Source organism: Balearica regulorum, chromosome 7, assembly GCF_011004875.1.
Source record: "Balearica regulorum gibbericeps isolate bBalReg1 chromosome 7, bBalReg1.pri, whole genome shotgun sequence".
Lineage (NCBI taxonomy): Eukaryota > Metazoa > Chordata > Aves > Gruiformes > Gruidae > Balearica > Balearica regulorum.
In genome coordinates this window covers 4,663,408-4,684,317 of record NC_046190.1, presented here as the reverse complement: position 1 = coordinate 4,684,317, position 20,910 = coordinate 4,663,408, and the positions used below count along the sequence as shown (strand labels likewise).

At 39.9% G+C, this 20,910-nt stretch overlaps 2 protein-coding genes across 5 annotated transcripts in view; both read right to left on the bottom strand.

The window, feature by feature from the left end:
• FAM53B (family with sequence similarity 53 member B) overlaps positions 1 to 20,910 on the bottom strand; it is a 527,638-nt gene that overhangs the window by 43,939 nt on the left and 462,789 nt on the right. The gene's annotated exons all lie outside the window — the stretch shown is intronic.
• CPXM2 (carboxypeptidase X, M14 family member 2) overlaps positions 1 to 20,910 on the bottom strand; it is a 78,603-nt gene that overhangs the window by 22,315 nt on the left and 35,378 nt on the right. Inside the window, exons 4-5 of the mRNA XM_075757675.1 lie at positions 9,044 to 9,128; positions 8,356 to 8,506 (exon numbers count right to left, since the gene is read on the bottom strand). Coding sequence (XP_075613790.1) covers positions 8,356 to 8,506; positions 9,044 to 9,128 — 236 coding nt within the window. The remainder of the gene's footprint in view (positions 1 to 8,355; positions 8,507 to 9,043; positions 9,129 to 20,910) is intronic.

Sequence of the window (20,910 nt, the reverse complement as noted above, 5' to 3'; positions counted from 1 at the left end):
CAATGAAACAACAAATTTGAAATATTTCTAATTACTGCACAAATCAGTTCATATAGATCCAAACAGAAGCAAGGAGACAGCAGGCATCAGCTTGCTAGACAGCTTCTCTGCACGGACAACTAACTTCAACAGAAAAGCAGAAGAGCATCCTAAGGCTACAGAGGAGGCAAAAGGCACTGGAAAATGATGAGTCAGATGCAAGATAAAAGAGTGGAAAAAAAAATCACATCAGGGGAAAAAGCCCCAGCAAATGGTTTGTGTCTACCTGATTAATTTACTGTTACAAGGAATTATCTTTTAGTTTTCTTGATGAGTATTTTCAGAGTCTCTGCACTGCTTGCAAAATACAGAAAGGATCTATTGTGCATATGAAACATTTCTGATTATTTTCCTAAACATTTTTTGCGGAAGTTGGAGGTCTTTGTTACTTTAAAATTAGCATACTCATTTCTATATGGATATAATTTATGGCTTGTGTATTTTGAAGCATCAAAGGAGAATATGTGGATAGAACGAAAAACTTTGTTTCCTTGACTTTCCAGGCTATTCACTTGGGAAAAAAAAAACAAACCAGGCCAAGACTGTTAGGGCTCAGCTTTATATTTCCTGATATATATACTTCTATAACTAATCTATTATGATTTATTTTTAGAGACAAACAGGTATATTTGGAAAACACTAGACATGTTCCTTCATTTTCCATATCTGGGACTTCTGGAATTTTGAGTAATCATTTGTCAAACCAGTGGCTGTCAGGCTGTTATGATAAATTGTTTCCCTTTGCACAAAATCATCTTCATTTGGTTTAAAATTACTGGAAAAAAAGCCAAATATGAAAGCCTAAATATCATCCTGTCTTACTGTGACACAGCCAAAAGACATTGTCTCTAGAGAAAAAAAATTATTTTGTTAAACAGTATCACCTATCAGTTGTGATTTTTTTTGGAAAAAAAACCCAAAAAAACCATAATTATGAGTAGGAAGAATATCTAGATACTATCCTGCAGCAACAAACACTTAATGAAATGATGGAAAACTCATAATACTTAGAAATATAACTTAACATTTTTAAGCTTCATATTTCTGACATTAAACCCTCAAAATTGTCAAGTTTATTCTTCCCATAAAATTCTAAAGGTATATGGGTTTTTTTCTTATGTGGAAGGAAAGCAAAATTTGAACTATTAAGTTATTTATGGAACGAAACATGCAAGTTCCACTAAGCTTCACTATACCATTACACATGTTCTCTACCACTTATTTACTCTTCACTCACATACTTGTCTCCACTCCTATTCCCTAATCTAAAGAAGAAACACTGGAAGGTCAGTCGAACGCCACTCTAGAAATATGACTGAAAAACGTCAAAAATTGACTCAACAAACTCTGGTTGTTCAATGCAAGTCTGTCCATTCTAGTGAGAACTTAGTCTATAGCAAGGCCACCCGGAAATCGATTCGAATTAAAGCCTAATCAGGTGAGAAAACAAGATTTCTTTGCTTGCTAAAAAAAAAAAAAAAAGTTTTGAAGAATCAAGAGAGTTAAGTTTCACATAATTCACCTCCATTATTAAGTCTTCTTTCCAACCTAACTGCAGGCTAAATTAATTGACCCAAGTCTGCTGACAGCAACAATGCTGTATTAACCCTGCAGATGACTCTAGAATGCCAAACTCTTAAAGGTCAACCCATGTTAATTCAGAGAAATTATTCATTAATATATTGATGACTGAGAGATGGAAATCATAAAAACCCCCACCTCTTCTAGAAAGAGACAATGTACTTAATGCCACACAGAATCTCTTCACCATTGTAAAAATACTTCTCTGTTGTAAAAATATAAATATAAACACCATAATACTGCCAGGATGTTGAAGGCTTTCTCTATCACCACAAGCCAAAATATACAGCAACTGATTTTTTCTCCTAATACTTTAATCCCATTGCTTTCAAAGTCTGGCACTTTTTTCATATATCAAACATTAATATCATGGAAATGACTGTGAATGTTGTAGAGTTGGTGGAAACTTAAAAAATCGTACAGTGAGAATGACTGTATCTCTGGTCTGTCCTCAAAAATAGCGCACGATTTGACAGCTCCCTACAGAATTAACACTCATATTTTGCCAGGCTGTACTGGGCGTGTGCTTGGATCATTGGATTTCTGCTGCAGCAGGAATACAGATTAGAAAATTAAAGGCTGAAATGAAGAAAGGCATACAAATCTTGTGCACAGCTGGGTAGACCCACTTTGGCAAAAATTGTCTCTTACTCTCTGTTTTATGAAAGAAAATAAAGAAACTCAAACCACAGAAGAATTTGAATTGAAATACAGTCATTTATTCATGGCACTACCTCTGACAGTCTCTCTTCCAAGGAGAGAAGATCCTGCAAAAGTGTGGCACTCCCATTTATACAAAGAGTATATTATTTTTTTTCTACAACTAATCTATCTTTACATTACCAGTAGAATTAAGTTTGTAGGTAAAGATAGCTTGTTACCTTCATACTTCTATTCTTTGAAAAGATGGACAAGTGACTAGGAAGCCTTTTCTATCTTCATTTCCATGGAAAAAAAAAAGAGATCAGCTGTAAAATTCCCAGCTACCTTCCAGCATGATCCTTCTGGGGACTGCCCAAAAAAGTACCAGAGAGGACCGACCGCTCAGCAGTTTGACATATAGAAGAGATTTTGTGTTATATTACAGCTCTACACAACACCTCAGCAGTGGAGACCTGGTGCTTTCAGTGGGTTTCCAGTTCTGATGCTAACAACAACGTGAGCTGGTCTTTTTTTTCCTGCTTTAGTTTTCAATGCTCTTTTAACTTGCACTACAAAGGTATCAAGTGAACTTTGCAATGACTTGAAGATGAAATCAACACTCACAAAACAATATGATCAATATACTCTCATTTAATAAGTAAAACTTGCATCTATTCCCAACACAATTTGTTCATATGCATCATACCTTATAGGAGCCTTCCAGTCCCTAAAGGGGGTCCAGGAAAGCTGGAGAGGGACTGCTTACAAGTGTATGGAGTGACAGGACAAGGGGGAATGGCCTGAAGCTGCAGGAGAGGAGATAGAGACGGGATGTGAGGCAGAAATCCTTCCCTGTGAGGGTGCTGAGGCCCTGGCAGAGGTTGCCCAGAGAAGCTGTGGCTGCCCCTGGCTCCCTGGCAGTGTCCAAGGCCAGGTTGGATGGGGCTTTGGGCAACCTGGGCTAGTGGAGGGTGTCCCTGCCCATGGCAGGGGGTTGGAACTAGATGGGCTTTGAGGTCCCTTCAACCCAAACCATTCTAGGATTCTATGCTTCATTCTCACAGAAGTCCTACAGGGAGTTGCATGGTATCCTACTGATGGAGCTTGCAAGCTCAGAAGTGGTGCTTATGTGGTACTCCAAATGAACAAGATAATTAAGTCATTCCATGTGATTTAGATAACTTTTTAATAAAAAAGAATAGTCTAGTCTAAATCCTTTAGACTGCCTTAAAATCCTCAGAGTGCCATTTTGCAAATGATTGATTTTTTTTTTCATTTCTGTGTAATATAAGTGAATTTGACTTGTCTTCACAAAATTGAACATGTCACAGACAGCGCACATGTAATCTTGAAACAATCTGCTGGCAGACGTATCAGATGATTGTAAATTTTTTTCCACATGATCTATTTCATGACAGTCGTGAGCATTAACATCACACATTAAATCACCAGTGAAATAATATTCCGCAACTATATATAGATTCTTTAGTATATATGTTGATGTATACTCAATTACCGCACAACTAATTCCAGTTAAGTATAATGAATGATAATAATGTGTAAGAGAAAAACTAACTCTTAACCTGCAGTAGTTGCTTCTTAAAGGTTTTCTATGAACGTTTGATGTTTCTAATAATTTCCTACAGTTTGATTCTAATAATAATGGTAATTCTGAGGACCGGTAATACTCTTCCAGAATAGCATACACTTCATTGTACAAATAAAATGTGAAAGAAAACCTTTTAATGACACCCACTGCATTGCTAAGGGGATGTTACACATCTGTCCTGATGAGCATGGATAAACATAATATATTGGCTTTTCCCAGTGAAGTTATTGAATTTGGTGTTATTTTTATTCAGTTTTTGCTCAGGCAAACTTCAAAAAAAGTTTTAAATTGCCCAAGATTAAGTTTTAGCTTTGCAACAATAAAAGTAAAACACAAGAACAGACTGTCACTCTAAGTAAAAATTTACTCTCATGAGTAATCTGCTGAATTTAGTACTGCTGTATACACGTTCCTTATAATGAAAGATACTTGTAGAAAGTCACAGTTCTATACAAAATCAGCACACTCCTAGACTTAATCGAGTAGCCTGGCAAGAAGAGACAAGCAATGAAAATACGATTGAAGGATGCATCCACTGCAAAACACAGTACTCCAGTACAGAGTAGTTCATCTTTTATCTTGGGGTGAAAGTGATAGCATAATCATGATACCAACGATAGTTTTCTATATAAGAATTATTAAAAATTAAATTTAATCACAAATTTATTCCATTAAAATAATTGCCTATTGCCTTGAATATTCTACAGTATAAATAAATGCATGAAGAGCTCAGCTAATTCTCTCTCTTCTATCTCTAGGTACTTTTGATCATATGAAGTTTCTTTTTGATTTTCCTTAGGTTTCAGAAAGAACAGGCAAGGAAAGTACCTCCATCCCTCTGAGGCGATTGCAAAAGATTGTGCATGTCAGTCCACATCCATGTAAATACTAACATTTTTGGAAACTGGAGAGGGAATTAAATACTGGTGCTTTTGTCCTTTTTTTTTTTCCCCCAGTGAGAAATAGCAGCACTGATCCTCTGCTATAGGTAGCATTTTCTGGCATCTTTCCTGCACAGCTAAATGTTTTTCCCTTGGTGAAACAGCAAATCACTTCCGTTGCCTGAAAGATGGTAGTGACACAGTTGGATAACACAGCTTTTTTTGTAGAGCCTCTGTAATAGTTTAGAAAAGGTTATTTATCAAAGCTAGCCTACAATACACCAAAAATGTATGTTATGAATAATATATAAGCATTTCAGTGATAAAAATTACAATGGTCTTGTATAATACCAATTAGATAATCAGTAACTTCTCTGTTCCAATTATCTAAATAGTGTTTTCTCACGATTTGTCTAACTTTTAGTGCACCTGGCATATGCAGCATGTTTTATTAACAGAGCCCTACCCACAGGAGTGGGTGCTAGTTACCTTTAACCATTTCCATCACATTCTGCCAGTGCCAACAAGCTTTTCCAGAATATTAATATCTTATTAGGGTTTCTTCTTTATCTAGTATTCCTTTCTTACCCTCCTCTGTGAGTCTACATGATGGAAAGCTGATATACAATACAGACTGAATGCAAATCACTTAATTTACTCAGGGATTAATAAAGATGTAAAACCTAACATTACCAGTTTAAAAGACATGAAAATAAATTCACGGTCATGAAAAATTACTTACTTCCCTTCAGCCTCACTTTTTTTTCTTGGGGTATTTCCCTATGCCCCATCTGCCCGTGCACTGCATTGCCTCAGGAGGACATGGTGCCTGGGAGCTCTAAAACACGACCAAACTGCTCCTCCTGACAACTTGATTTCTTGTACGCTCATACTCAGGGTGCAAATATATTCAAAAGCACACCAGGCGTTCTAGGAAACAGCATCGCATCACTTCTTTTGTGAGTCTTTGGGCTTTGGAAAGGACAGAGGGGTGTGAACTGGCAGAGCTTCACCTCCTGATGTTGGTGAATTTAGGAGACTTGCTCAGTTTTATGGAGGAAACCTCTGTCAGAAAAGAACCCTTGGTTTCTAGTTGCACAGTCAATACGGTGTTTGACAGTGCTATCAAAGAGGCTGGACCCATGGCCAGACCAGTTGGTTATCTAACTTGGAACGACTAAGATGATGCCAATAAAGGGTCCAGTTACAGGGAACTGCAAAAAAATAAGTCATGTCCTACAGGAAGAAAACGTGCATGGAAAGGCCTCTGCAACCTGGGGAACAGCTTTGTTTTGAGAGCCTTGCGTGCGATGAATCAAATGAGCTAGAAGAAAGAAATGTCAGTTCTTTCTGAGCTAAAAAGACGGGTCAGCAGCTTATCAAAACCTATTAGTTCTTTCAGTCCAATTACATTTTGAATAAACACACCCCATTCCCATTGTGTTTCTCAATGAATGATTCTGGTATTTTCTTTCAGGAATAAACTGAATCAGCCACTGCAGGCAATTAACTCAATAAATGACTACCAGGAAGAAGCAGTGATGCTGTTTCTATGCTAATCCAAGACCTGCAACAAGCCGCAAGAGCACTCACTGCAACAGTGGTGGAAGTGCAGGTATGTTCTTACCTCCGGAACACCTTCACCCACTGGTTCAGCCCTGGGACAATGAAGGGTGACAAATATTAACACTGCATAGCAGCATCTGGCCCTGTATGGGTGCATGCATAGTAAGATTCTGGTGTAAATAACTGCTGCACTTCATAAAAAAATCATATTTCCAAATATCTACATCTTTGCTCTTTCCTCTTTAAGTACAGTTTTATGGAATAGAAAAGGATCATGAGAATTTCCCTACAAATTGCTCTGCAAAATGGTTTGAATGTCATCTCTCTCATTCCCTGGAGACCTCCGTGCATGTCCTGCGTGCTGGTAAATTCACGGCGCTGAAGAAAGCTATGCTTTTCCTTCAGCCTCGCACCCTGTGTACAGAGCGAATCCTCTGTAAACCTGCGCAGGAATTTGGGAGAGAGCACTGCTCTCCAACAGCCCATCGGTCATTCCAAGAGCTCAGGGGAAACGCTGGCTCTGGAATTGCCCCTCCAGGGTAAAAGGTGCAGTGGGAAGCAAGGAACTCTCAGAGCTGGAGTCTTCTAAGCCCATGGTTGAAATAAATCAGAATCCTACTGAAAACATGAATATTTACATAGACAGGACACCCCTGGTCACTGCCATTCAAGTCCAGGATGTATTTGTTACCCTCAGAAAAGTAGTTGTCTAAGTGCTGCTAACTTTCACTGCTTCATGGTAATACACCTACAAAGGTTTATGACAATACTTGCCCCATATTTCTCTTTTTCAGAGAATTATCCCTTCCGTGCCCCGGACTGTTTTGTTTTGTTCTGGTTTTCCCGTGAATATTTAAGCAGCTAAAGGACAAAAATCAGACTACCTCTGCTTGGCATGTGAAGACCCTACATCAACAGTGGAATTGGAGGCAGCAAGTCTCTGAACAGCAGCAGGAACAGTTAAAGCAGTAATGATAGGCTCTGGAAAGGCAGTTCTCTTTCTGGTTCTAGTATTTCTGAAAATACTATTCATAGCCCCCTGCAAAAAAAAGAGAGAGCTATGCCCAGGGTGCCAGAATTTAAGATCAAAGGAGAAAAAAAAAAAAGCAGATGAAAGATGTGGAATGAGTAGTGGGCAACTTAGAAAAGGTTTGAACAAACAGTTTTTTCAAATATTTGTATACATACATACACATGTAGACAAAAATCCACCATAAGGCTATTTACGATGTGCTTAATAGAAACATGGCTTTGCCATAATTTGCAGTATTGAATGCCCTTTTTTTTAAAGCGGCCTTGTATACGAAGTGAAACCTTATATCCCTTTTAGCAAAACACAAATTGTATTTTGCACTCATATAAAAGAAACAGCTAACACCTGAAGCTTGTGCTAAACATCAGGTCGTGTCTTTTCCACAGTCTTTACCAAGGACAGGACCATTTACCTTCACCTGAGACCTACCAGGGATCACGCTGGATTCAACAACATTTGAAATTTGCTAGAAATTCTTTACATCCCCAACTCCTCTCCCTCCCCCTACAAGATCAGCACTACTTCAGTTGTGGTATGTGCCTTCAAATTGATTCAGGGAAATCCTATGGCCTGTGCAATGAAATACTATTTTAAAAAAATAATTAAAAATCAGACCACATAATTGTAATGGTCCTTTCTTGCCTCAGAAGCTTAAGACTTCTCCAAGTGACTGTCCGATATGTAATTCTGTTGCCTCCCTAGTACATGCGCACTCAGTAAGATTAATTGCACTGCATTTCAGCCCAAATAACAGAGAAAATCTTGTTAGATCATCCATGCAATTTTGTTTTATTAATAAAGCCACTTATAGATACTATGCAGTTACATTTGAAGAGTTATTCTGACACTGTCCATGTATCCGGACAGATATTTTTGTTTCTATTTGCACAACTCTACTCACTAAAGACAGGTATTATTCCAAAAGCACAGACATCCAAAGGAAATAAAATTTCTGAGTCTTGGCACAGGCAGCCATGTCAACATCAACTGAGAAAGACTCTTACCTGGCAAAGGACACCCTAAGATTTCCAGTCTCATACAGATGCTACCTTCTTCGAACCAGGACCGGGGGTTTATACGGATATAGCGTGCAACCAGCGGCACCGGCAACATATTGAGAACCGGGATCTCTTTCTCACTGTTTCCTTCAAAAATCTGCGTAGGCCAAACACACAGAAATGGCAAGATCAGATCTTCAAAAAGTCTTTTAGCACTTTTGGTAATAGAAACAAATAAAGTCACCTAGTACAGCCCCAGGTTGATGGTGACTCAGGCCAGAACCGCTCTTCAAAGAGTACAATCCCCCTGTGCTGCCCAGAGAGGGGCAAAGGAACCGGAGCTCCACAACCGCTCTCTGACAAAAGGCACCTCATGGGCGTGAGATGTCCCCAGAAACCAGCGGACTGACGCTAACCCTTGCATGGGCCATGCGACAAGAAACATGTCTCATCAGAGACAAGAGCACTGCCAGGGGAGAATTCACATCTATAGGCAGACACACGCAGATTTTTCATATAGGATATTCTGGGTTTCTTTCTATATTATGCAATTTGCTCTTAAAATTAGTGGCATCACTGAGAGATGTTACTTTGTAGTCTTACACTGACTAATCTGGCAAATCAAAACTCCATGTGGACAGCCCCCACTTTCCCACCTCTGCTCTTCATAAAACGTCTGTTTCGTGATACTCACCACATCTCCAGATTCATTTCTGACAGCAGTCCATGCATGACTGTCATTGCTCACCAATACTCTGTAAGAGGTCACCCAGTTACTCCTTGAAAAAGACAAAGAGCATCTAAGTTATGAAAAAATAACTTAGAATGACTGCAAATTGCGTTTACTGTAAGAAAGCTTGTAAGACTGGTAGTAATGGAAATCCCAGCTGGCAAAGTCAGGTCAACACTTGGCTGAAAAAGTGACATACAAATCTAGATTCAACAGATAATTAAAAAAGCCCAGCACACAAAAGCAAAAAACCAAGATAATATTCTGAGATTGTAGCAGGTGAGAGATTACTGCTCTTCTTTCCTTTTATATGCAGATTTTGGGACAAATTGCTTATCTAGAACAGATGCATCCAGTGTTCAAAAAGTCTTACCTTTTCAGGTGCAGATTATTTATTATTTCTGCTGTTATTATCAGAGAGAATGGAAAAAAATAATAAATCCTCTAGGATGAAAAGTCCATGAATTTCAACCAGCAAAATTTCCATTTCTTCCAATACAAGAATGACTGGAGCCTGCAGTCATCCTTGTATTTATTAGCAATAGATAGGAACAAAGAGACAATTCTGTCTCTGCACACCAGAGTCCAATCGATCACAGTACCAGTGCACTGCTACAATATCTAGATCAATCTTCAATAGGCTGATCTTTCTAGTGGCCTGTTATCTGATTTACAGCAAAATCCCCTTTAATCTAAAAAAGCAAAATCTTCATTCATACTTAAATTGCACCTTGTCTGTATTCAGCTAAAGAAGAGCATGAGGAGAAATAAAATGCCGCTTCCTATATTCGGAGAGGAGTTAAAGCTACGTAGCTTTTACACTGTCTAGGCATTCCCCATGGTGATGTGTATACAGCTGCAGAGAAGATAATGCCCTGACTCTCATATTTCTTGGTCTGAGAGGGCAGCAGTAATTTATTTTTTTTCCTCTAACACCTCCCTGGTTTCAACAGGCAGTGACTTGAAGGAGAGTTGTGGCTTGGAGGTATCTTTGTACCGTAAAGTCAGTCCAGGATGATTAAATTCTATTTTCATGCATATAAACTGATCGTGCGTAACCAGCACTCCTCTAGAGAAGTTATTCCCGAACATGCGTTCTTAGGTAAGCTACACAGTCAGATTGCTGGGAGTGAAACCAGGGTAAGGAAAACTTCTGGGACTAGAGAGAAGAGGGGCAATTTGGGCAGTTATGGGAGAAGCATCAGAACACATGGATTGGAGATCAGGGAGTACCTGGAAGGACAGACACACCTAAGAAAAATTTCCACTTGTTCTGCACCCGTACAAATACAACTGTGTTTTGCTTTTCCCTCTTAAAATCAAGTAATATTAGCAAACTACCTGCAAACACACACACTCATTCTACTGTGCTTATGTACAATGGGACAAACCAGCCTTTATGTGTTCACTAAAAGAGGGTCAGGCTTCTAGTGAAGACCAAAAAAGGGGCAGGGGTGGAACAAGAGCAAATTCATCAGCCACAAGATCAGCACAAGTTCACCCAGCTTCACCTTGTACAAAATAGTGACCTTCAGATAATGCCTAAGTCAATGCATGGCAGCAGAAAACAAAACTTTGGATTGCCATCTGCTATTTCATTTTCTGAGTAACAGTGGTGCCACTTACACAAAAGATTCAAATGGATGTCCAGACTTACAATGACACCTAAACCCAAAGATTAGGTGTTTAGTAGGATTTAGAAAAGCACTTCTGTATGTAGTATACTGATACCCTCGAAAGTCAGAGATATCATGTGATTTTTGAAAAAATGACTGAACAAACCCAACTTTGTTTTACACACTAAACCAGTCCTTTGTAAATCTTTCACCAGCCTTCTTCAATGACTGGATTTTGCCATTCATGTTGGTTCAAATGGAAAAATCTTGACTATTGCCAAGCAGACAGAACTTTTTATTATTGTATTGAAAAGATGGATATATCTATCACTTGTAACGCACACACTACTTCAACATTTGTTAAACAACTTTAACAAGTTAGCAGCACTCTGAAAATATTAATTGTCTGCCTGTCGATGGGAGATCTCCTGGGGTAGAGGATTTACTGGAGATCTGTGAAGTGCCATACTGGCATCTCAAGTCTTCATGGCTGTAAAATCACATACAACAAAATAGACAAGGACTTTGGTGCGCTATACAAGTTTCTGCTAACTCTTGTAAAGAACTTTACAAGTTTGTGTTTGGTTTTGTTTTAATATTCTTGGCAATTTTTCAAAACCGAGTTAAGTGACCAAGAGAGGCAATATCACAAACCAAAGAACATCATTGCTTCTGAAGTATTACAGAACTTTTTTCACTTCAACTGCACAACAATGATTAGGAGGGCAAACACAATACACCATATTCATTACTCTACACCTGGAAAAGAAATTCAAACAGAATATGAGAGTCACATGAAAACAAGACAACAGTGACATTCTTTATAATTGAGAATTGTGTAAGAAAATCATGGCACATACAGAAAGTTTTAAAAGAACCAGCTCAATTTACTGGCATGAGAAAATGGTGCTGTTAAAACACTATTTCCAATCTAAGACTTTTATTTACCATATTTTAATTTTCTCACTCCCTACAGTTACCAAGGTTCAAACTTCTCCCAGAGGAAAATGTATACTAATCAGTTGTACACACTTTCCATCTTGAGTGGCAACAAGTAACATGCTTTTCAGAGGCAGTCTGCCAATTAAAATATAAATGGGACTACATCCAGTCTTGTACGTTTGCGGTATAGAAGGAATACAGAGGGTCATGAGAGGAGATAAATCAGCGCAATGTATTAGATCACACACCACATCCTATTAACTGCACTTGCCTGTAGGGAATAAGCATCCAGTTTGCATTCGTTGAGATGCAGCATAAAAACATCACAGGGGACCAGATCCTTCTCCCACTGGCACAAAATGCAAAACTGCCTCTAGGGGCTTAAATTCTTCCCCCTCTTTTCCAGTGTCGTAAGAAAACCAGCTTCTGCCAATATTAAGAAGGCTGCTGTAAATTCAGGTTCCCCTCAGAAGTGGCATCTTCTGTCTTAAAGCCACATGCGCTGTGGTGGGGAAGGGGAACTCTGCGTGTAGTCGTGTGCTCAGAGTGTCTGGACGATTAGCAGAAGCTAATGCACAGGACTTGCAACCAGGCAGCCGAGCACCTTTAAATTCCAGATATTTCTACAGATCCAGACCAGCAGAAGAGCATTCAACATACTAAATTTTCTCAAAAGCTGCAGATTTTCTACACGTGTGCGACACAGGAGGTCTGATGGTTCCAGGAAGCAGATGGACACCTTGCACATGCTCGAATCAACAGCCAGTCTGTTTTCAGTAAGCACAGTGCTTCCTGGAATTGAAGAGTTTAATACATACACGGTGCTCAGTTTATGCATGTAGACACAGAAATCTAAAAGTTTCAGGGAAATTCATCACAGAAACACAGCTAAAGCAGTCTTGTGCTAGAAGTATTGGGGAACGTGATCCGCTTTGTGTTGTTACCTGATGGCAGGAAGGTCCGTCTCATTGAGTTTGGGATTTGCAGACATTAATTTCTGCAGAGCGTCACATCGAATCTTTTCGGGGCCCATCAGCACCGAACAATAAAGCTATCTAAGGAAAGCTGAAAGCAAGCTTTAAACCTTTACAGCACTTAGGATGCCCATACCATAGTTTCAGAGAAGCTCTTCTGAATTCACTCTGTAAAATCTCCCTAGACCTACTATTGTATTCCTCAGATATTTGTTGGTTTTATAGGGTCAAGGAGACATAATTCAGGGAAAGTCCTACGCCAGCATTCAGAAAACAGTGCATTAATTATCGAGCTTTTTCTTGGCAGGAAGCTAGGCAATACAGAAGTTATTGCGTGACAGTATCGTCAAAAGTATTCGAGGTTACCTCTAGTTCATCATGCTCTAGCACAAAATGCTAATTACATGACTGCCTCACAAATTTCATCAATGCTAGAAAAGGATCACGAGATACAGATTTGAGAGGAATCAGTTGGATTCAGGTGCTTCCCATTAATGATTCTTTTTAAAATTTATGCCAGCCTTATGTCTTTGGGAGAAACCTATGTGAAAAAGCTCATTATCTATTGCCAAGATCAACCAAATCATTTCACAGAAAATAAATGCAAAAAAATCAAATACAATTCAAATTCACTTAAGGTGGTGAAGTTATTGTTATTATTACTAATTAGTTGGCTTTTATCTGTAATGCATTAGCTTTAGACAAGGCTTATTGGAATATCTTCAATTTTAAATTCAGCTTCTTGTGATGCGTGGAAGTGTCCAGCTTGTCCACTTCCATCCAAAAAAAGTGACAAGCTGAGGGATTAAGTGACTTGCCCAGGGACAGAGAGGAAACCTGAATCAAAGAGAATTAAAAGCAGATCTCCTACAGCCGTGGCAGGTTCCTGTCCAGAGGATCAGCTTTTCCTTCTCTGCCCACATCATCAGGCTGCCGAGCATAGGGAAAGACATCGTGACAGCACCAGAGCAACAAAACCTCTTCCCGCCTTGCCTTCCCCAATATAATTTCCTTACTTTTCTTTATGTGCATTAGACACGTTGCTGAATCCCAGGTCAGCAGGACACACAGCGAGTGCTCAACAAGAAGCAGCGGAGAGACGCCAGGCATTTGGCTGCTCAGCCTTCAGCCGGCGAGTACCTCGGCTGAGACTTCTGACTATTTGGATATGGTTTTATTTCGTTCGAACACCATCTGCTGCATGTAATATTCTAAGGCCAAGCTTCTCAATTATGGAAAGCTGAACAAGCAACAAGTGAAATAAATCTGATACTCTTATCCTAGTCCCTACGGATGCTTTTCCACATCACCAAAACCCCACACGGTCTGAAATAAATGAGGAAGGTTGGCAGGTGCTGGGCAGAAGCTCAAGCCCACAGTGGCAGAAATGCTGGAGAGGAGACTAGCCAACGCTGGCAGAGTTCACGTTAGCATCATCTACAATGGACCTTGCTCCAGCTGACCATATTAGTCTTCTGCTGTCATGATAATCTGATTTTTCAGCATTATAAACCTCCCAAATTAATAGAAAATAGAAACAGACGGGCACACAACTGTGTATCCTCCAATATTATATAAATTGACCAGTCAAAATACTTGAAATAGTGGAATCTCTATACCAAAAAAATGCTAGGCAAACCTTAGTTTAATCTGTAATCATGCAACAGAATCAGCGTACTGGAAATTAAATTACTTTCTGCTTGAAAAAAGTAATTTGTAGTCTTATGCAATTAAATATAAAACCATTAATATTAATTTTATATAATAATATTTATGCTGATAAATTTTAAATCACCTGCTGCCCAACAATTTCCAAAACAAGCCAAGTCAAAAAATGCTCAGGCTAACCACAGGTAGCCCAGCAAGTTTTACAAACTAATTAAAATAAATATGATTTAAGAGATGGAGCTTGAAAAGCAAGCAAGGGTATTTTTTTTTAATAATTGAAATCTTTGAATATTTAATTTTTAAAATTGCTTCTAGCTGACTTAAATGAATATACTGCTGTGAAATCTGGCTCTTTGGAGGCCCTGTGAAGAACAGCTCAGGGCCAGAATTTCACTTGCTCAGAATGAATTAACCAGAGATTTTTCAAAGCTCTTTTCTCAGGGAGGAGGCGGTGGGGTTACAAATGCATTTCCCACTTGCAGCCAGGTTTTTACAAGATTTTAATCTCTGGCTTTCTGACCCTTCTAGCAAATCTGGTGCCAGCTGTGGGTGTTTCCTTTTTGCTGTTGGACATTCAGACGTTAACACGTGGAGGTGCCGGACCTCCTGCGTGGGGTTAAAGACACCCTCTGCCCCAAAGATTTTACGGTCCTAACACCCGTCATTTCGGGCCACTCTCTGCAAAGAGATCTGCACGCGTTTGAAACTCTTCCTACACCAGATTTTTCCACGCTATGATTCCTGTTCTTCTAAAAGGACTTTTCTGACAGTTTTAATTTACCATTCCTGTTTGTGCCTATCACACCTTTGTAAATCGCTCACGTATCTGAGGAGAAAAATCTGAACTATATAGGCAGTGCCTCACGATGCCTTTCTGTCTGCTTCCTGTGAATATTAAAAAGCAACGGAAAGCGAAAAGCAGCCAATGCTGCTGTCTGTGTGCACAGCTATGAGCATATTTAAAGTCAGGCTAAAAGGACGCACATCTACCAACCGCACACAAAGATGCGGCCACATGCCGCTTGGTGCCCGCAGAAGGGATGCTACTTGGGAAGGCTGCTCGGGGCGCGGGTGGAAGGGAAAAGAGCCTGGTGTCCTCTAGGTTACCACCCCCCCTGCCCATTGCAACGAGTCATAATGCACACGTAAAATATACAAATCAAGGCTGTGATTAATAAGTGTGATAAATCTGTTGCAACAGCTGCCTGTATTCATTTCACGTATCCTTTTCCTAAAGGCTTCAGCTCATTTGATTTCAAACTACCCATTGTGGTCCCTTCCACAGAGGTTAAAAAAAAATATCTTTCCTTCATCTTCTGAACATCCCCAGTGAGCCTCACTGTGCAAAGTGGGTTGTCCTCACACAACACCACCCTCTTCCAGTGCAAAGCGGTGGCAAACCAGGCAGGAGCCCTCCTGGTGGGGACGGCAGTGACCTGCTCCCTCCCAGTGAGTCACCGAGTCTTTGGCAAGAGAGTCGTAACTGGAGCAAGAACATCATGACAGATCATACCCACAAGAGAACATCATCAGTTTTGACATTTTTGTCAAGCAAACTTGGGAAAGTATAGATACGTTTCTGGGTGTGCTGTCAGAACTCCACCTACACGGGATCATCTGAGCTGGACACAAACCCAGGTCCCTGGTGTCGGGAGCGGATGGTGAGTGTTCATCGGCAGTGATGAACGCTGTACCAAAATCCTGCGTAGGGCACAAGAACCGAGGTGGAGGATGAACGTGGCACAGGAATTGAAGTTAAGCAAACAGAAGTAGAGCACTCGAGGCTGAAGCTGCCCAAGGCTGACTGACTCAGTGCTGCAACAACTGAAAGCCCATGAGATGACTCCACCAAGCCAGAGTAAACGGAAAATATAACTTATTAAGAAAACCAATCATAAACACTAGTATAAAACGTAACTAGTGATGTTAACATATCAAGGGAGGTTTTTCTACACCAAGTTCAGGTTGTTTTATAACTCCCATTAATATATTTGATATGATTTCCATGGATTTGGAACAATTCACTCAGAGTCTGACTTTGGGGAAGCTGTAATAATCTCTGCAGTCCTGTCACCCAGTTAGGGCAAATAACAGTTTGCACTGATTTGATGCACTGTAACAATTCCTATCAGTACAGAGCAGCTGCTTATTTTATTACATGATTTGGATAAAACATAGAGACATTTTCATTGAATTTGCTGAAGTTTCATCAGGGTGTGTTTTCACAGTCTCTGTGTGGGGATCGGAGGTAGTGCTTTGAATGTCAATGTCACATATATCTGTTGTCCTTGAGCTGGACAGGATTTAGAGTTTATTCTACTTTGCTTTCAAAGGCAGCATTGTCCTCTTGTATTTTGCCCCCTGTTCACATGTACAGTGCAAAATTCCATTTTCTTAGCTATCTGTAGAAACAAATTAAATACTTGCGAGTAACCCTACAGCATCCCAAATGCTAACACAGTTACACTGAATGGATAATCACTACTCTTATTATTGGAATACTGGAGATGCTTATGTGATTATCTCTTCATGAGGCCTATCTTAATAGTAAGACCATGGTCTTAATACCACGAATGGCTGATAAACTGGGCAGGAAGCAAGGATTTTTATCCTCTTGCAAGCAAGGAAGTTTACCCCCTTGCAATCTTCACATACAGACTGTCCATAAAAGCAAATCTCAGCTCCTGAGGAATTGCCAGCAAGTATGACAATAAATTGAGATTTGGCACAACGCATTCATTTTGTGACTAAAGGAAGAGAAGAATGCCGTACCACCAAAATTAGAAGCAAGTAAACTGCATCGACCTAAATTTATCCTCAACTATATCTTGGGAACGTACCCAGCTTGCTACAGACCTACAACTCCCTAAGGACAGTTTGTCGAAAGGGATGCTGGGGATCACGAAGGGCTACACTGCACACGGAGAAGGCTGAGGATGAGGGTGACTCCACACTCTCCAATTATAAATATCTTGTCTTTAGAAAAAAGCATGATCAGACACAAAATGAAATCTGCTGGATATATATTATTTGCTATCCCTACAGAATAGTAAAAGGAAATCAAACAAGCGACACCGTAGGGAGCATATAATGGTGTCTACACTAACTTCGAGTTAACACATAGCTTCAACAGTAATAAACAAAAACGATCAGTTTAAAAGTGGGTCAGTTTAGAAGCAAGCAATATGTGCAATTGTAATTATTCCTTCCAGCCAGCAATATCACTGATTTATTGTGTCCTCCAACCAATTAGCCTTTTAAGCCCTGTTGCAGGTTTGCAAGGTACACGGACTAACCTCTACCCAAATCGACTTGGAAAACTACTTTCCTTTCCTTTTTTTTTTTTTCTTTTTTCTTAAAGACAAATATCTTGTATAAAAGTAAAAAACCTTCAAAATTTTTATGAGGCTGAAAGGTCTTAAAGAAAACATACCTGGAGATAAAGCTATTGTTTTTTTTCTAAAACATTCAGAATTTTGCTTTGGAATTTGAGCATTCTGCACAGATTATTTCATCCACGCTTTTTCTTATTGTTGTAATTCTGTTATTTCCTGACATGCAGTGATAGTGCATAATTTAACATGTTGAAAGATTAATTTTATAAAATGCATCAAGTCACAAATATATCTTACTCACTGAAACATTTCATCCTCTTCTAAAAATCAAAACATCCTCTGCACTGAAACAATCTGAAGCTTTATATTACGGTCAGTACCCACTGAGTCTATTTAGACATGTGGGTTTTCTCTTGATACAAAAGATGGTGCTGAATTATCAAAAGATTGTTTGGGTTGTGGGAAACATGTTTTTTCCTATGTTATTTAGATTCTTGCCAAACTGCTAAAAGTGATTAATATTTTCTTTCCCTCTGTCAAGAGAGTACATATTTTAAACTATCACATCATTGCTTTAAATATATGGCACAATTCCACAGCGATGCTTCCAGTGTCTCACTCAACAGCCTTGAACAGTCGTTTAAAGATATTTAGTTCAAAAAAGGAAGTATTGGCAGCAATATAAAGAATTTCATACTGTATTTCTCCCCCAAATATTCAGCCATAAACCCTCTTGTAGCTCAGCTACGGCACCATGCACCTCTCCGAGGAGGATGTCACATGCCTCTTTAAAAGGTCACATCACTCGCATAACTTCCTCTCACCCAAGAAGGCAAATAAAACAGCTCTGCAGAGAGACGTCATCCATGTCCATCTGTCAACTACTGGACATTCATAGTGAAACAATGTGGTAACTGCCAAGAGACACTGATTTCCAGATGTTCTGGGTTCATACAAAGGAACTGGTATTCTGCCCTCTCTCAAGCTCTCAAGGTGTTAGCTTTTATTTATATCAACCAACACCTGTGGTACTTCTGAGTTTTGGATATCTTCAGTGTAGGAGTCAAAAAATAGTCCTGGTTCTTGCAGCTGGGCCCCGTTTTATCTGTGAAATTCAAGATCTGCAGATCTTCTGCATAATCTAAGCAGAATTTGCCATTTATGATGATGATGGAGCACTTTGCCATGATTTCAGGCTTCCCAAGAATGTCTGAGGTGCCTGGACAGCAACGGTCATTAGGTCCACGTGCTTGATTTGACTGGTAAATCAAAGGACTCCTCAAATTCAGGAGTTTTGGTTGAAAGCCTGCTTTTGCTTGTTAGAGAAGTAAAAAGAAAAGCAGAAAGATTTAATGGCATGTGACTATCATTGAATTCACTGCCAGGCAGGTTGAGCACAAAGTTCGACTCCGAAGTGTTTTTCCTTAAAAAGGAAATGATTAGGCAATTCAAGCATTCACTGCTAACCAAGCATGGTTTCCTTCTTTCTCTAGTCAAGTCATCTGTGCTTTCAAGAGCTGTTTCTGCACCTTGGCCTCTTCCTCCTGAAGGCTTTCACGTCTCAAGCACAAGAGCCCTGCACAGGCAAGCAGAGCTGCAGCCCGGGGGGGAAGGCAGACAAGGAATAGCAACTTTCCAAGTGAGGTTGGGAGAGGAATAACTGAGGTGAAGAAGTGACAACCCCATGCATTTTTGTGTTCTTTGCATTTTGTCAAGTGTAACCTTCAATTCATCCATTGCCTATAAAGTTTAAAAAAAACCCCAAACCCAGTAAGTGAGGCTAATATGAATAGACAGTCTCTGGGTGGAGTGGGCTATCAGGAAAACCAAACTACAGTTGCCAGTGCTGCTCTAAAGGAATAAAGGGTTGCTTCCACCACCAGCATACTAGCTCTGGCTACAGCATCAGAACTACAAGGATAATCAAAGGCCAGACCGCTAGTAACTCAGATGTTGCAGCCCCGCAACGAGGGGCAAAGTTATTTGCTGCAGGATTCAAGAGGGTGTCTTTGCCTGCCCTCCCTTGTCATTTTAGGTGTCCTCATCGAGGCGACAGCAGGAAGTTAAAGAGATCAGGACAAGTGCAAATCTGATCTAGGTTGAAGCTCAGAGAAGACTTTCTGTTAAGTAATTTTTTCTCCTTGTTAAAGTTCCTTGTTCAATACAAAGCGGGGGGGGGGGGGGGGTGTCAGAAAAAAGGTTGCTTTTCCAATTCTTTATCATAAAAGCCTTGGTGAACTTAGCATATATCCTAGTGTCTTGATTTTTTTTTTTTATATAATGCTGGGAAAGTGTCCAAGACTTAAATAAAAATCTTACCTTGGCAGGCTTTTGTTTCTAATACACCACAGATCAGAGGGGTTTTTGGCTCTCCTACCTGAAATAAGCTTATTCTCCAACATTTGTTTCCATTAGTTATGAAAGCACTATATTCTTGTCACAAAACTTCCTGAAGTTGGGAGGGTGCCTCAGGTAACAGATCACATCTTTTTGTACTAACTTTCATACAAACAGTCCTTTTTGATAGCATCACAGTCAGTAGCCAAGTATAAGAGAAGGAAGCTGATGAGTCTCCTTTGCTTCTAGTGCCCATTACAGCAAAACAGTTACAAAAGAACCTGCCCACATCACTGAAAGTCCTAACAGCCCGTTTCTCCTGGGCTGGCTTACAAAAGGCAGCTCGCCTCGTGCAAGCCCTATGGCTACAGTCAGGTCTCTCGAGTTTGGCACAAGTACCAAAGCTTTCACCAGTGCCTCTGCATCCCACCCCAAGGCAACTTCTGCTCCAACCTCAGAGTCTCTGCTGTTGTCTGGATTCAATTTCCTTTTGCCTAGTTCTTCTCCACACCAGGATTTCATTTTTTTTCCTTTCCCCTCACTTTCTTGACTGCTGGAGGAATTGGAGTAGAAAGTCATACTGAGATGATCATCTTTCAGATGCAACAACATAATCAATTCAGAAAGCAGCATCTGCCATCTTCCTGGGTATGATGTTCCCAGGTGCTGAGACTCTGGAAACCCCAGGACACCACTCTTGGCCCAGATGAGGGCTGCATACATCAGCCTAAACTCTTTTGAAAACGTGAACATCTACTTTGGTACCTCAGGGAATACCAAGTTATTTTTAAAATCTAAGGATTTACACATGCAGAAGCAGAGCATACGAACATCAACTACACTGATTTTATCTGTTCCATCTGATGAGGGGAGAGAAAAAAAAAAAAAAAATGAGGTTCACTCCAGGGAAGGCAGTCCCACAGCCAAGGCTGTATCAAGAGACACCAAGTGAGATGGAG